This window comes from Typopeltis vanoorti, chromosome 23, assembly GCF_054136105.1.
Source record: "Typopeltis vanoorti isolate ZY-2024b chromosome 23, IOZ_Tvanoo_1.0, whole genome shotgun sequence".
NCBI lineage: Eukaryota > Metazoa > Arthropoda > Arachnida > Uropygi > Thelyphonidae > Typopeltis > Typopeltis vanoorti.
This window is the reverse complement of record NC_143571.1, coordinates 86,959,564-86,974,102: the sequence shown is the minus strand read 5'-3', so window position 1 is coordinate 86,974,102 and position 14,539 is coordinate 86,959,564. Positions and strand designations below refer to the sequence as shown.

Below are 14,539 nucleotides of genomic sequence, written 5' to 3'. Positions count from 1 at the left end.
TCTGACTAAACTGAATAATTGTTGTAATGGATATGATATGAATGTCAGCAATAAAAAGACAAAGGCAATGAAAATAGGCAGAGTCATTGAAAATGTCAACTGTGTTGTGAAAGGAGAACCTGTGGAACAAGTAAAACATTTCAGCTACTTAGGCACGATTTTTAGTGAAGATGGTAAATTAAATATAGAAATAGACAATAGAATCAGCAAAGCTGGTATGGTAGGAAGTCGATTGAATAAATTCATATGGAATAAGAGAGAAATTAGTCAGAACACTAAATTAGCTGTATATGTATACAAGTCAGTGTTCAAACCAGTTTTAACTTATGGATCTGAGAGCTGGGTCAGAAGTAAAACACTTGACCAAAGACTAGAGACCACAGATATGAGAGTCCTGAGAAAGATTATAGGCATGAACAGATGGCATCAATGGCAGTATCATATTAAAAACGAGGATATTAGGAAAGAACTTGACATTGTCAACATCCAGGAATGCGTTAGCAGAGCTAATCTCAGGTGGTATGGTCACTTAAACAGAATGGGCGAGGAAATATTAGCAAAACAAGTGTTCTCTGCCAGGTTGGCAGCAAAACGACCCAGAGGAAGACCAAGATATAAGTGGATTGATATGGTACAAAGTGCCTTAGATGATAGAAATATAAGATCTGATAATGTTGGAGTCTTGACAAGTAACAGACTGATTTGGAGGAAAATTGTAGATAGGAAGTTAGTAATGATGTAATTTTTTTCATGTAGTACTATCATATCCTGTAAACCCCTTGAGAGTACATGGCAGGAATTTGATGATGACCAAATTTAATAACAGAAAATAATGAAGAAATCAGTACTGATATAGAACCAATAAAATTGGAAGAACTAAAAGAAGCAATAAAGGTATCAAAAAAACAGAAAATCAACTGGATTACATGGCATAAATACAGAGCTTTGGAAATATGGTGGAGAATATTTACATCACAGATTGTTAAAATTAATAAAGAACTGTTGCGGGAAATGTGAGGTTCCATCAGATTGTTTAAAAGCTAAGGTTATATCTATATTTAAGAAAGGAGACAAAGATAATTGTGGAAATTACAGAGGAATAAGTTTATTAAATACAGGTTACAAAATTTACTGTAAAATCCAGAATAAACGACACTTAGAAATAATGCAAACAATCTACTCTCAGAAGAACAAAATGGCTTCAGATATGGAAGATCATGTATAGACAATATTTATGTGTTAAAACGAATTACTGAAAAAAGAAGAGAATTGCATTTATAGACTGATATGGCCTTTATAGATTATGAGAAAGCTTTTGATAAAATACACAGAGAAAAACTATGGAATATAATGAAAAAACAAGAATATCCATTACATTTGGTACAAGCTATACAAAGTTTATATGAAGATACAAAAACACAATTTACAGTTAGATAATAAATTAACAGAATAGACTGATATAAATCATGGTGTCAGACAGGGATGTAGCTTATCTCCAACTCTATTCACAACAATAAAACAAGGTATCCAGTTAACCAGAAGAACTGTTATCAATATAATGCTGTAATCAGATGATCAGATTACATTCCAAGACAATGAAGATGACCTTCAAAAATCATTATATGAACTAAAAAAAATAAGTCTGCAATACAATTTAAAAATCTTGCAAAAAAAAAAGTCATGGCATTTAAAGGTCGAGATCATATTAAATCAGAAATAGTAACAGAAAATAATAAAACAGATGACACAGTTTAACTATTTAAGTTGCATATTAACATATCTAAAATATGGAAAAATAAAAAAATTTCAGAAAATCTGTTCCACAGATTTTATGAAGGACACTGAATAAAAAAAACAAGAAAAAAAATCAACAAAAATTTTACAAAGTAATGGCCACTCCCACTCTATTATACGGTTCAGAAACACGGAAAATTCCTGAATCGTATAATAAAAAAAATAAAAGGACACTGAATAAAAAAACAAGACGAGAGAAACTCAACTGAAATTTTATAAAGTAATGGCCACTCCCACTCAATTATATGGTTCAGAACATGGAGTGTTAAAAAGAAAAAGAAAAATAAATTACAAGCTGCAGAGTTGAGATTTTTAAGAGCAATTAAAGGATGCACAAAATTAGACCATATAAGAAATGAAGACATCAGAAAAGAACTAGATATTTATGACGTATATGAAAATATCAAAGAATATAGAGAGAAATAGAAAGAAACTGGCTGCCAAAAGAGGTAGATAGATATAGACCAAAGGGAGAGAGAGAGAGAGAAAGGGGAGAGGGGAAACCAGCTGCAAGATGGAAAGACCAAGTGAAGCCAGAACAGTCAAATGCCTAATGCAGTGAAGAGAAGACAAATTTCATTTAAATATAATTATACATTTCTTTCAACAAAAACAGCAAGAAATTCCAACAGCAGTAAAATTAAAATAAAAATCTTACGGGGGTAAAAAAAAATGCTTACTTCTGATTCATCAGTCAAATCTTCTAACCATGTGGCCATAACTGCTTCATGAGTTCCTTCATAAACTAAAAACGTGAAATGATGCATTACATTTACTTACTTTTATCATTTATTATTTAGAAGTTACAGCAACTTTAAGTTAAATTATTTAATTACTTAAATTAAAGTCAAATTTAACTTTTTAATAACTATTATTTTGAAAACTAGCTTAACCAAATGACAGCCCATGTAACTAAAATTTTGAATCTTGCCTTCTTTGAACAGAACACAATGCAGTAATCAGGAAGTCAACCACGTGGGCATCAACCAATGCAACTAGGTGAGTACAGCTACAATAAAGTGACATTAATGATGTAGACTTTTCAAAAATGGTTCAATGTCATGAGTGCAATATGTATGAGTAGTGAGATGTAAGAGATGTGTTTGTGGAGAGAATGAATAGGAAAAGAGTGAAAGTATGAATTTGCAAGAAGTGGGATATTTTGTTAGACTATGAGTTATCGAATGTGAAACTGACAAAAAGAAATGAAAGATAGTGTAAGTGAAAGAAACAGAAATAGAACAGAAGTTAATGAGACAGAGAGTGGAAGAACACAAGAATGCAGTAGCAGAAGTAAGTAATAAGGAAGCCAAACTAAAAATAAATGAGGAAACAGAAGTAAGGTGTAGCAAAAAGAGAGGTAGCAAGGCTACAGGAGTGACAGAGAGTGAAATTATTGGAATGCAAGGTTTGATGAGTCATACAAAATAAAAAATAAAATGAGGAACATGTGGAATGATATTAGACATTTAATGGAAACAAATGAAATTGTACAAAAAGAATAGATTAAAGAAAAAGGGCTAAAAGAGGTAATAAGTGATTCAAGAACAGCAGTGTATGGAGATTTCATTGTTAGAAGAAAGGTTAATGAGAGAGCCCATAAAGTCTGCTTTCCAAGAGAGAGAATGAGCAAGATAATTCATGCTTTGGACATGAGGAAATGAGCAAGAGAATTAGTGATGGTTGTGGAGACAAATGATTTCAGTGGAAATAAGGAGAATGTAATGGCAAATATCAAGAGGTTATTGATGAGAGTGAAAGAACAGTATAGTAGGAAAGGTTGTCAGTGTGTTGCCAAGGTACGACAATGATGAGTTGAGACGGAGAGCCAGAATCATGACTAGTATGCTAGCATAGCTGTCTGAAGGGAAGAAAGTACAGTTTGTGGATGTATCGCATGCATTTTAATGGCTTTGGAGTGAATACACTGGAAAACTGTTGCTAGATGGAAGTGCAATGGGTGATGCAAGCAAGAGATCAGGAGAATGGTATTGAAGAGACAGATGTGCTTGGCAATGGAAAAAGTAGTAGTGTAAGAGATGAAGAGAGAATGGGAATGCAATAGGAACAGGGAAAGGGAAGGAGTTGGTATACAGGGAGACATAGCGCAAGGAGAGTGGATGTTAGAAGTAGTGAATGCATGTATGGGGATGATCAGCACAGACATGGAATTGATTGGAATGTGGATGGTTAATTTGAGACTTAGCAGATACAGGGTGTTCGGGATAAATTTGACATATTTATAATTAATTATATTTTTCCGTAAGTTACATGTATTAACACACACTTCTCTTCATTTAAAAGTTTGGACCCTTCTTCATTCATATACAAGATGTCAGAAAGGATGGATAGCTGGAACCCACCTGAATCATGGAAGAGAATAACTTGTATCATGATGATTCGTGCCCGCCATCAAAATAAGGATATTACGACTGCTGCCCAATGCTCCCTGAATACAGTAAAAACAATCAGGCATGAACTAGAGACTTGCAATGGTGACTACGAGGATGTAGCAAGAAGAAAGATCCCTAGCAGACGATCTGATTGCGTTCGTACAGCAGAATTCCTCGCAAATCTGCAGGAACAGGTGTTGAAGAACCCTGGCATTGGAATTCGGGCTTTGTTCGTGGAGTTGCTAACTGTAGTCAAGCCCTGGATAACAAGGGTAGCCAATGGTAGGCCGTATGTATGGCAGCAGGATTCGGCCCCTTGCCACACCTCTGGGAAAAGTCAAAAATGGTTGTCTGAAAATTTCTACGACTTCACCAGTCCAAATGTTTGGCCTCCAAACTCCCCAGACCTTAACCCCATGGATTATTTTGTATGGGGCGCAGTTGAAAAAGACACCAATCGCACTTCCAGTAATACAAAAGCCCAGTTAATGGATAAAATTAAAACAGTTTTTGCGGCCCTTCCCAGGGAGACTGTAGCATCAGCTTGTTCGAGGTTCCGAAGCAGAATTGAAGCTGTGATCGATGCTAATGGTGGTTATTTTGAGTAAATCTTGTTGATAGTATTGTAATTAACTCTGCCTGTAATGTTTTTTTGTCAATTCATTAAATTTAATAGATACAAAGAAGATTTTCTTTTTCCTTACGAAACTGTCAAATTTATCCCGAACACCCTGTATATGTGATAAGCAGTGATAATGGTGATTGGGCACGGGCAGGTGTGGTCGGGAAATCATAACTAAGACTGGTTAAAGACCTAAAAGTGGGCTGCTGTGTTTATTTACAAATGCCAGAAGTATCAGAAATAAGGGAGACGAAATGTTTCACTGATTGAGTTTATTTGCCTAAAAATCATTGGATTAAGTGAAACACGGTTGAATGAAGATGATATCTTCATGGGAATGAAAATGAATGGGGAACAGTGTCTTTTGTGAGGATAGAAAGGATAAGAAGGAAGGGGAGTGATGCTGATGATAGCAGGGGAATTATGTCCAAATAAAGTAAAAATGAAAGAGCGAAATAACGGGAATGGTTATGAGGCAGTGTGGTGTGAGGTAGAGGCTGACAGGAAGACATATTCAGTTCGATGATACTATAGACCAGGGAATGTGGAGTGTTGTGATAAAGAAATGTATAAACAACTTGGTTAGTGAACAAAGGAAGAGAGATTATTATGAGTGATTTTAATCATGGCAGTATAGATTAGAATGAAGACATAGCATTTGGGAATAAGGAAAATGAATTCTTGAGTTGTTGAGACAAAACTATCTCTTTCAGGCAGCATGTAAAGGAGAGCACATGAAGATCGAGAGTTTTAGATCTGATCATTTAATCAGAGAATATAATTGTTAGTGGGGTTCGCACTTTCTTCCAGTTGGTGAACGTGATCATGAAGTGATCACCTGGGTTGTGGTTAGCTATATGCAGAAAGGATATATGAGGAAGTACAAGGCTAGTGATTATGACAGGCTTAAGGAGACAGCTCAACTCCTTATTCCATGCTATAGCATGGAATAAGGAGTTGAGCAGTAAGGAAATAAATTCTGCTTGCGAACTGATAAAGAAATACATAATAGCATCAATGTGTGAATGTATTCCAAAGGTCAATGGGCTGAATAAGGTAGTTGTAAAATGTATGAATGAGAGTCTTAAGCATGAAATCCAGAAGAAAAGGCACTTTGAAGAGTACAAGATGGATAATGATGATAATCAGTTACATGAAGAGTATAAAGAACAAGACAGGAAGGTGACTCAGTAAGGACAACAAAAGTGCAATATGAGCAGAAATTGGCAAATCAAGCAAAGAAAAACCCTAGAGTTCTTTTAGATATATGGCAAGTAGAAGGAAGAATGATTATGGTAAGATAATGTTAATAGATGAAAATGGTAGAATGGTAAAAACTGCAGAAGACACTGTTGAGTATTCAGTAATTAATCAATTTATAATGGTTTTTCATCCTCATCAAGATGAAATCAAGATGGGAAACTTGCGTACAGAGGACATAGGAGAAGATTGCTTAATTCTACATATTACCACGTCTTAATGGAATATTCCAGGGGTTCGGCATGCCTGTTTAATAAGTGTCTTACAACAGCACAGGTTTCAAGGGTGTGAAAGGAGGGTAAAACTGTTCCAATGCATAAAGGTGATAAGGCTGTGGTTACAAATTATAGGCCAATCTGTATATCTGGAATTGTAGGTACTAGAGAGAGGGATTGGTGAAAAGCAGGATACAGAAATAGGGTGGTAGTAGCAATATTCTCTGTGGTTATCAAGCATGAGCTTCTTAAAGGGAGATCATGTTTTACTAATTTACTTATGTACTATAACAAGGTAGCAAAAAGCTTGGAGAAGAGGGATGCATATTTAGAGTTGAATCCTCATCATCTTTCAACGTGATGGAAAACAATGAACTCTTTCAACAAATCTTGTGCACAAATTTCCAACACCTGGACAACACAGCAGCAACGGCTGATAAAAAGAAATTGTCATAACCATCAGAAGAGCAAAAAGTAATGATAAAAGTAAATTATTATAATTATTATTACATGACACCTCCAAGGACTCATAACTCTACTTCGCTAAATACATCTCATCCTCTCTACTACTTCTTAATTCTCCAACTACGACACTACTACCATCAACGCCATCTATCGCCCATCACCACCAACAACAGTATTTTTTGTCTGTAAATTGCGTGTGTTCTGAAGGGCTGATTTGTCTGTATGCAGGATGAAATACCAGAGTTTCCGGGAGAAAAAACCCTGCTACCTCCGTATGAGATTGACTAACTCACCTTCAATTGAAAATGTCCATATATAGAGATTCCTCCCGTCATGACGAGAATCAAACTTAGGCCTTTCCCAATCGAAGGGCGCAACGTATCGTTGTTCTTCCAATTGCACTATGGAGGTGCTTAATTTTATCCGTCTTTCATTTATTAATTTGCTAATATGGCTAGCCCATCTCCAGTTACATGCTTTACAATACCATCCATTCCAATCATCTCTCTAATTGTATTATTTAACAGAGCCTGTGCAGAATAAACAAGGGGGTGACTTTTAGGATATGTAGAGTGAGTCTGATGGCAGAAAAGGCTTGTATCACAGAGAAGGTAAACAACTGAATGGATCTGACAACAAGAGCCTAGAAAAATTATTTCCTGAAGTAAGACCTAATTCAGACAGTCAGGAAATCTAGATCATGGCCCAACAGTGAGAATGTGTGTCCAAGTACAGCTAAGATATGCAAACATGATATCAAACTGAATATCAATGAGCTTATGAATCTGGTGTAGGGATAACCATCTATGCTTTAGTTTAAATTTTGAGTGTATGTACATATATGTGTGTGTGTGTGTGTATATATCTTCGATGAGTCTTCGGACCTCCTGGAGGTGTCAAGTCATAATAATAATAATAATGTGAGAAGATGGGAAAGAGAAAGTTTCTCAACCGAGCCATGCAAGTGTATGAAAAGAGAGAAGGTAACTTATTTAATTGTTGCTTTGATACACTTCAGTGCATGTCAGAAAAAGGCAAATCGATTCCGATAATAGGATAATCAATGCGTTTCGTGGGATGAGTTTTTATTATTATATGTTGGAAAATTAGCTTTTCTTTTATGAAAATTCTAGTTTTTAAAGTGGTAACTATTTTGCTTGTATAACAGTTGGAAACTTTCACATATAAAGCATTTGATTTCGCATGTTGGTAACGAATTCGTACATAGCTTTATTCCTTTCTCCCCTTCAACATAAATTGACTTTTCTTGGCACATTGCCAGCTGAGGATCTCGGATCTGTGGTCGGACAGTACTCACAGTCAGATGTAAAAACTACTAGAATCAAGTGTAAAGGATGTAATATTTTTAGGAATGCTGACTGCTGACTGATTTGGGGTTTTATGGTGCAAGGACAACAAAGGTCATACTGCACCAAGACACAGGTACACAAGAGTGCCAATAGCTAGATAACTAAATAACTAGTGACAAGGAGATAAATTAGGGAATCATATAAAATATATGTACAAAGTTATAAGAAAATAAATGAGTAAATAAAATGTATGTACAAAGTTTAGTATCTACAATACTGTATCTACATATAAACAAATCCATAATAAAATGTCTTTGAATAAATTAATGTTTAGTAAAAATCTGAAAACATCATGCAATCTGTCCAAGAGTCTAATAACATTTGGCTGAGTGTATAGGGTTCAGTGATATAAGTAAAAATGTCATAGTGGTGAATCAAGCTGTGTTGGTGACCTCAGCATTATGGAGACATTTGTCACTGGTGTTACAGCAACTTTTAAGTTATACTGATACATCAGTAATCTTATCAGAGACTTTGTTATGTAAGGTAAAAAAACAGCATCTCTGTAGTCTGTTTGTTTTTGTATACATGCTAAAACGAGTGATGGCTTTTGAAAGATGCTATTGATAGTTTTAAGACTGTAGCCATTCTTAGAAGTACTCTCCTGAGGTAAACCATTTCCTGTTCCCTGGCACTTTGAATGCTCTACCCTTGAGTGTCTTTATGACACCTCAATTCTGGACAAGATGATGGTGTGAGCTAGCATGTAAATATCTTCCATTTTTGAAAGATGTTTACCATTTTTCTGCTTATATGCTCACTGCTAATTTATGTGAAAGATAGTCTGTTTTGATCATTAACTTAGATTAAAACATCTAGAAAAGGAAGTGTCTTGTTTTGTTCAACTTCCACTATGAAATGAATTTTGTAATTTAAGCTATTGAGGAAGTTTGTAAAGCTATAAAATCAAAGAAGAGTCAACCTATTTTGTATGGTATTCAAGGGCCAATAATAGAATCATGTCTTCTCTATTGAAATGCTGGTAAAAAGGCTAATTATGTCCAAACTAAGATATCTATCAGATCTAAACTGATATCCTTAATTTTATTGATAAAATCTTGATGCAGAAAGATGTTTTTTTCCTACATGTGGAATTAGCAGTAGCAGAATGCCTGGAATTCACAAACAGAATACCTTTCTTATGAAATTTAGGTGCAACATATATTCAAGGAATGACTGGAAGTTGACACATATGATCTCTGATTTCCTTAGGCCAATTACAAAGGTGCTTGATTAAATCATCTGTTTTATTATGAGTACTCAAAATAGGGTGTCATTCTCTAAGCAACTGTGGGTGTTTCGATCATTGAGGAGTTTTCTTATCTTGTTTTTGTAAGCATTGTAGAATCAAGAGTAAGTGTGGCAATCCCTTTGTCAGCTTTTAAGACTATAGTGTTGTAAAATAATGTCGGCTGTGCCATTGTAAAAATATATTATTTTATATATAATTTACTTTATTAGATTGTCATTGTCTTTGACTTTGTACTAATCTACATTTTACTGTGCCTTAATTTCTGTCAACTCTACACAGATAAGACATTATCCCACTTACCAATTAATCCTACCAAGTATAATTTCTGTTCCCCCATGACGTTAAACAGACCTAAAGTCGTCAGCCTATTTAATATATGCAGTTCACCAACTCTCACACAAATCAATCAGAATTTTTTTTTTATCGACTGTGCCATTCTGATTGTATTAATATAGTTTGAGAGTTAAGGTGAGAAAAACAGGAAATTTTAACTACACACAATTTTACCTTAATGGAAGTCGTGGCTAACCAAAATTTAATATGCATGCAGGTTCGCTAATTTTTTGAATTATTTACAGCAGAATTATTTGAAGAAGTGCATTGGCTAGTGAACAGGCAAGGTACTTACAAAACAAAACATTTTATTCTAAGCAAAAAAATACAATACACATACAAATAACAGAAGTAATCTCTCTCTCTCTCTCTCTCTCTCTCTCTCTCTAAGCCCTTTTACTTACTAGGAAGACAATATTAACATTCGAACTCTCAATACACACAATGCTTAGTTACCTCAATTTACAATACCAACCAACTTGACTTAAACAAATAGTAGTTCCAAATATCACAACTAAGCACATATTCATTCATTAAACTAACAAGTGAAAATTTAAACTTCCCTTAAAGACAATGACTTAATTACCACTTAGTTACAATACAATTCCCTATAAGCACACATACAATATCAACTTGTAAGCCCTTGACATTAACAAAAAAAACTTACATATACGTTTCTTACTTGGATAGACAGTCCAATCAGTTAGCACAACCTTTAGCTGTATCGGTTTGACATTGCATCCTGTTCCTGGGTGATTGTAACTACTTAGACGATTCTGGCGGTCCTAATACAGAAGTTTTCTGGAAAGATTTTGGTTGAAATTTCTGTCGGGAACTTGCTGGGGAATTTCTGTAGTCACCTCGAAGTCTGATGGCATCTACGCTCTCGTTGCATATCCTTGCTTCCTTGGAATCATCATCGGGAAATACGGCCTCTCCTAAACCCGCGTCAGAAGCATGTCCTCAGGACCAGACAGCACTGGGAACATACTATCTGGAGACCGAAAAAATCTGAGTTGGAACCCAAGAGCCAACAAGCAGAAAAGCAAAGCCCCTCTGGTTTGTCTCAGCTCAGTCCTCCTTTATACAATTCCCAGTACTTTGTTCTTTGCCTAGTAGTTTACGGGATTGGTCACCAGCATGATGACATCATTCTTGTCTGTTCCGTTCTTGGCAACATTTTCTAATATCGCATGACCTTACAACCTTTTGATGTTACCTCATTACTGCAATAACCTGGGTTAATCCCTTACTTATCATTTTACATACAGGTCACTTTACGTTGATATTTTATGCACTTTTACAGCAGAATTATTTACTCGTTTGAGTGCAATACAATTTCTAAATTCAAAATATTCAGAAAACCCTGTAAAATCAAACGCCAAAAAAAAATTTAAAAAATTAAAAATTTTAATCATGCAAGAGATTTTACAGTGTTGTCATTTTTACAAATATCAATGAGAGTTTATTTCTGTTGTAATGATATTTTTAACAGGAAGTTCAGAATTAATCAAATCAGCAGTTGTTCTTATATGTATTATGTCTGCTGCATCTCTTGGAATTCTATGGAAACCTTTTTTACACATACCAGCCGCTGAATTAGAAACTTTCATTTAATAATGTGTTCATCATCATCATCATCAAATTCCTGCCATGTACCCTCAAGGGGGTGTACAGGATATGTTAGTACTACATGAAAAATTTACATCATTACTAACTTCCTATCTACAATTTTCCTCCAAATCAGTGTGTTACTTGTCAAGACTCCAACATTATCAGATCTTATATTTCTATCATCTAAGGCACTTTTTCTAGTATCAAATCACCTATATGTTGTTCTTACTCTGGGTCGTTTTCCTGCCAACCTATCACAGAATACTCGATTTTAATCTTTCCTCGCCCATTCTGTTTAAGTGACCATACAACCTGAGATTAGCTCTGCTAACGCATTCCTAGATGATGACAATATCAAGTTCTCTCCTAATATCCTAATTTTTAATATGACTGCCAATGATGCCATCTGTTCATGTCTCTAATCTTTCTCAGGACTCTCATATCTGCGGTCTCTAGTCTTTCATCAAGTGTTTTACTTCTGACCCAGCTCTCAGATACATAAGTTAAAATTGGTTTGAACACTGTCTCGTATACAGCTAATTTAGTGTTCTGACTAATTTCTCTCTTATTCCATATGAATTTATTAAATTGACTTCCAGCTTTGCTGATTCTGTTATCTATTTCCATATTTAATTTACCATCTTCACTAAAAATTGTGCCTAAGTAGCTGAAATGTTTTACTTGTTCCACAGGTTCTCCATTCACAACATAGTTGACATTTTCAATGATTCTGCCAATTTTCATTGTCTTTCTCTTTTTATTGCTGACCTTGATACCATATCTATTACAATAGTTATTCAATTTAGTCAGAGAATCTTGCAGACTTGTAGCGGATTTATTTAGAAGTATAACATCATCTTAATAAAGCAAAGAGCTCAGATTAACATCAACAATTTTGGTATCAGACTTAATACCACTTTCCTTCATAATGTGATCCATAAAGATAATGAATAACAGAGGGGATAATGTACATCCTTGTCTTACAGCAGATTTAACATTAAACAATCTTTCTGTACTTCCTTCAATTCTAACTGCTGACTTACAACTCAAATAAAGACTAAGTATTGCTTGATATAATGCCCCATTGACACCATATAACTGTAGGGTATTGAATAGCTTCTCTCTTGGCATCTTGTCATATGCCTTTTCCAAATCGACAAAACTTAAATACAGATCTTCGTTATATTTCCATGCTTTCTCGACTATTTGTCGTAACGTGAAGATCTGATCCTGATAACCTCTATTTGGCCTGAATCCAGCTTGTTCTTCACCAAGCTTTTCTTCCACAATTCTTCTCAACCTTTTCTCAAGTATATTTGCATAGATCTTGCCAGGAACACTCAGTAGGGAAATACCTCTGTAATTCTGACATTCAGTTTTATTTCCCTTTTTATATATGGGTACTATGAGCTCTACTCCAATCATCGGGAATTCGTCCCTCTGTCCAGGCTTTCTGAACTATGCAGTGCAGTCATTGTAAGAGTCTTATACCACCTTACTTCAGCATTTCTGGTCGAATATCATCTACTCACGCTGCCTTTCCACATTTCAAGCCTTCGATGGCTTTTTCTACTTCAAGTATGGATATGTATTCATGACTGTATGCCTGCTGAGTGGTTTTTACCACTATGCTATCACTGTTTGTTTCATTTAGCAATTTTTCAAAATAATTACTCCATACTTCAAAGATATGGAGTAATTTTCTCTCGTTTTCATGTCACCATTATCATCTCTAACTCCTTTTACAGCACTCTTTTCTCCTTTTCTAAGCATCTTCAACAACCTTCATAATATTTTGCAACTTCTTGATATTTATTTTCTATGTTCTTGCCAAAGTTCTCCCATGAACTTTGTTTAGCTAGTTTTAGAAAGTGTTTAGTTTTCTTACATTTGTCTCTGTATTCTCTAAGAGCACAAGCTGACTTATTTTCCAGGCGCCTTTGATATGCTTTCTTCTTTTCCTTCACTGCCTCTTTAACTTCCTGTGTCCATCATGGAGTTCTGATTTTTCTATCCTTGCAAACAACCTCACCACACGCCTCTCTGGCTGAATCAATCAGAGTTTTCTTCAAGACTTGCCACTGAATCTCCAAGGTTTGGTTCCTGTTCTCAAGCTCTTTCATTTTTTCTTCAATAATCTTTGTGTATTTTAGTCTACAGTACACATCTGAGACCTGCTCAACTTTTATTCCCTTTAAAACTTTCTTACATTTTATTCTTTTTATTATGAAATTCAATTTTATCTTGCTCAAGACTAAATAGTGATTACTTCTAATTTCAAATCCTCTGTACACTCTGGTGTCCTGCACCAGGTATAAGACATCACTATCAACAATAACATAGTCAATGAGACTTTTCTTATTCCTTGCCTGTTCTCTCCATGCGAATTTGTGCACATTTTTATATTCCAACATGGTGTTAGTAATAACGAGTCCATGTCCTGAGCAGAAATCCAACAGGTATTTGCCATTATTATTAGCTTTGCTCTTTTCTACAAATTTTCCCAAAATATTTTCGTAAGTCTGACAATCATTTCCTACTCTGCTATTTAGATCCCCAACAAGAACCAACTTTTCCTTTTTCATCATGTCAGTTGCTTTCTCTAAAGGCTCAAAAAATTCCTCCACTTCTACCTTAGTTGAACCTTCTGTGGGACCATAGGAACAAATAAGTCTCATTGTCCAGTTCCCCATTCTGATATTTGCCCACATCACTCTACTTGAGACTGCCTGCCATTCAAGAAGATTAGCCTCATATTTTATGTTGAATACTATGGCTACTCCTTCTTTTCCTTGATTGTGATTGCCTGAATTCTATTTATTGCTCAAAAAGATCTCACCAGTTTGTCTTTTTTGTTTCAGTCACCCCTATTATGTCGATCTGGTTCTTATCTAATTCCTCAGCTAGCTCCATTTCTTTGCCATTCAGGCTTCTTATGTTGATAGTACCGATCTTTAACTCTGGTGATGTTGAGTTGGGGTGTGTTTTCAGATTTGTTCCAGTAGCTGACTTTTCGAAAACAACGGGAGCCATGTTTAACCGTGCGACGCTCCAGCTGGCATGAAATTTTTTCATGTTGTACCATCATTTTGTATTTTGGTTTAAGCCAATAAGAATATAATTTGGTCGGCTAAATCCCAAATTTCCAACCCATCCTCGTTCGTTCAGTATCCAGGTAGATACCCAATAGGGTGCATCACGAGAAGGTAAGAATTGGACAT

The 14,539-nt window shown here is 35.2% G+C and overlaps 1 protein-coding gene across 2 annotated transcripts in view; it reads right to left on the bottom strand.

Annotated features, from left to right (window-relative positions):
- LOC150094045 (uncharacterized) overlaps positions 1 to 14,539 on the bottom strand; it is a 1,005,660-nt gene that overhangs the window by 881,898 nt on the left and 109,223 nt on the right. For both annotated transcript variants that reach the window (XM_090412663.1, XM_090412664.1), the window contains exon 7: positions 2,475 to 2,539. In XM_090412663.1, the coding sequence (XP_090268789.1) occupies positions 2,475 to 2,539 (65 nt within the window). The remainder of the gene's footprint in view (positions 1 to 2,474; positions 2,540 to 14,539) is intronic.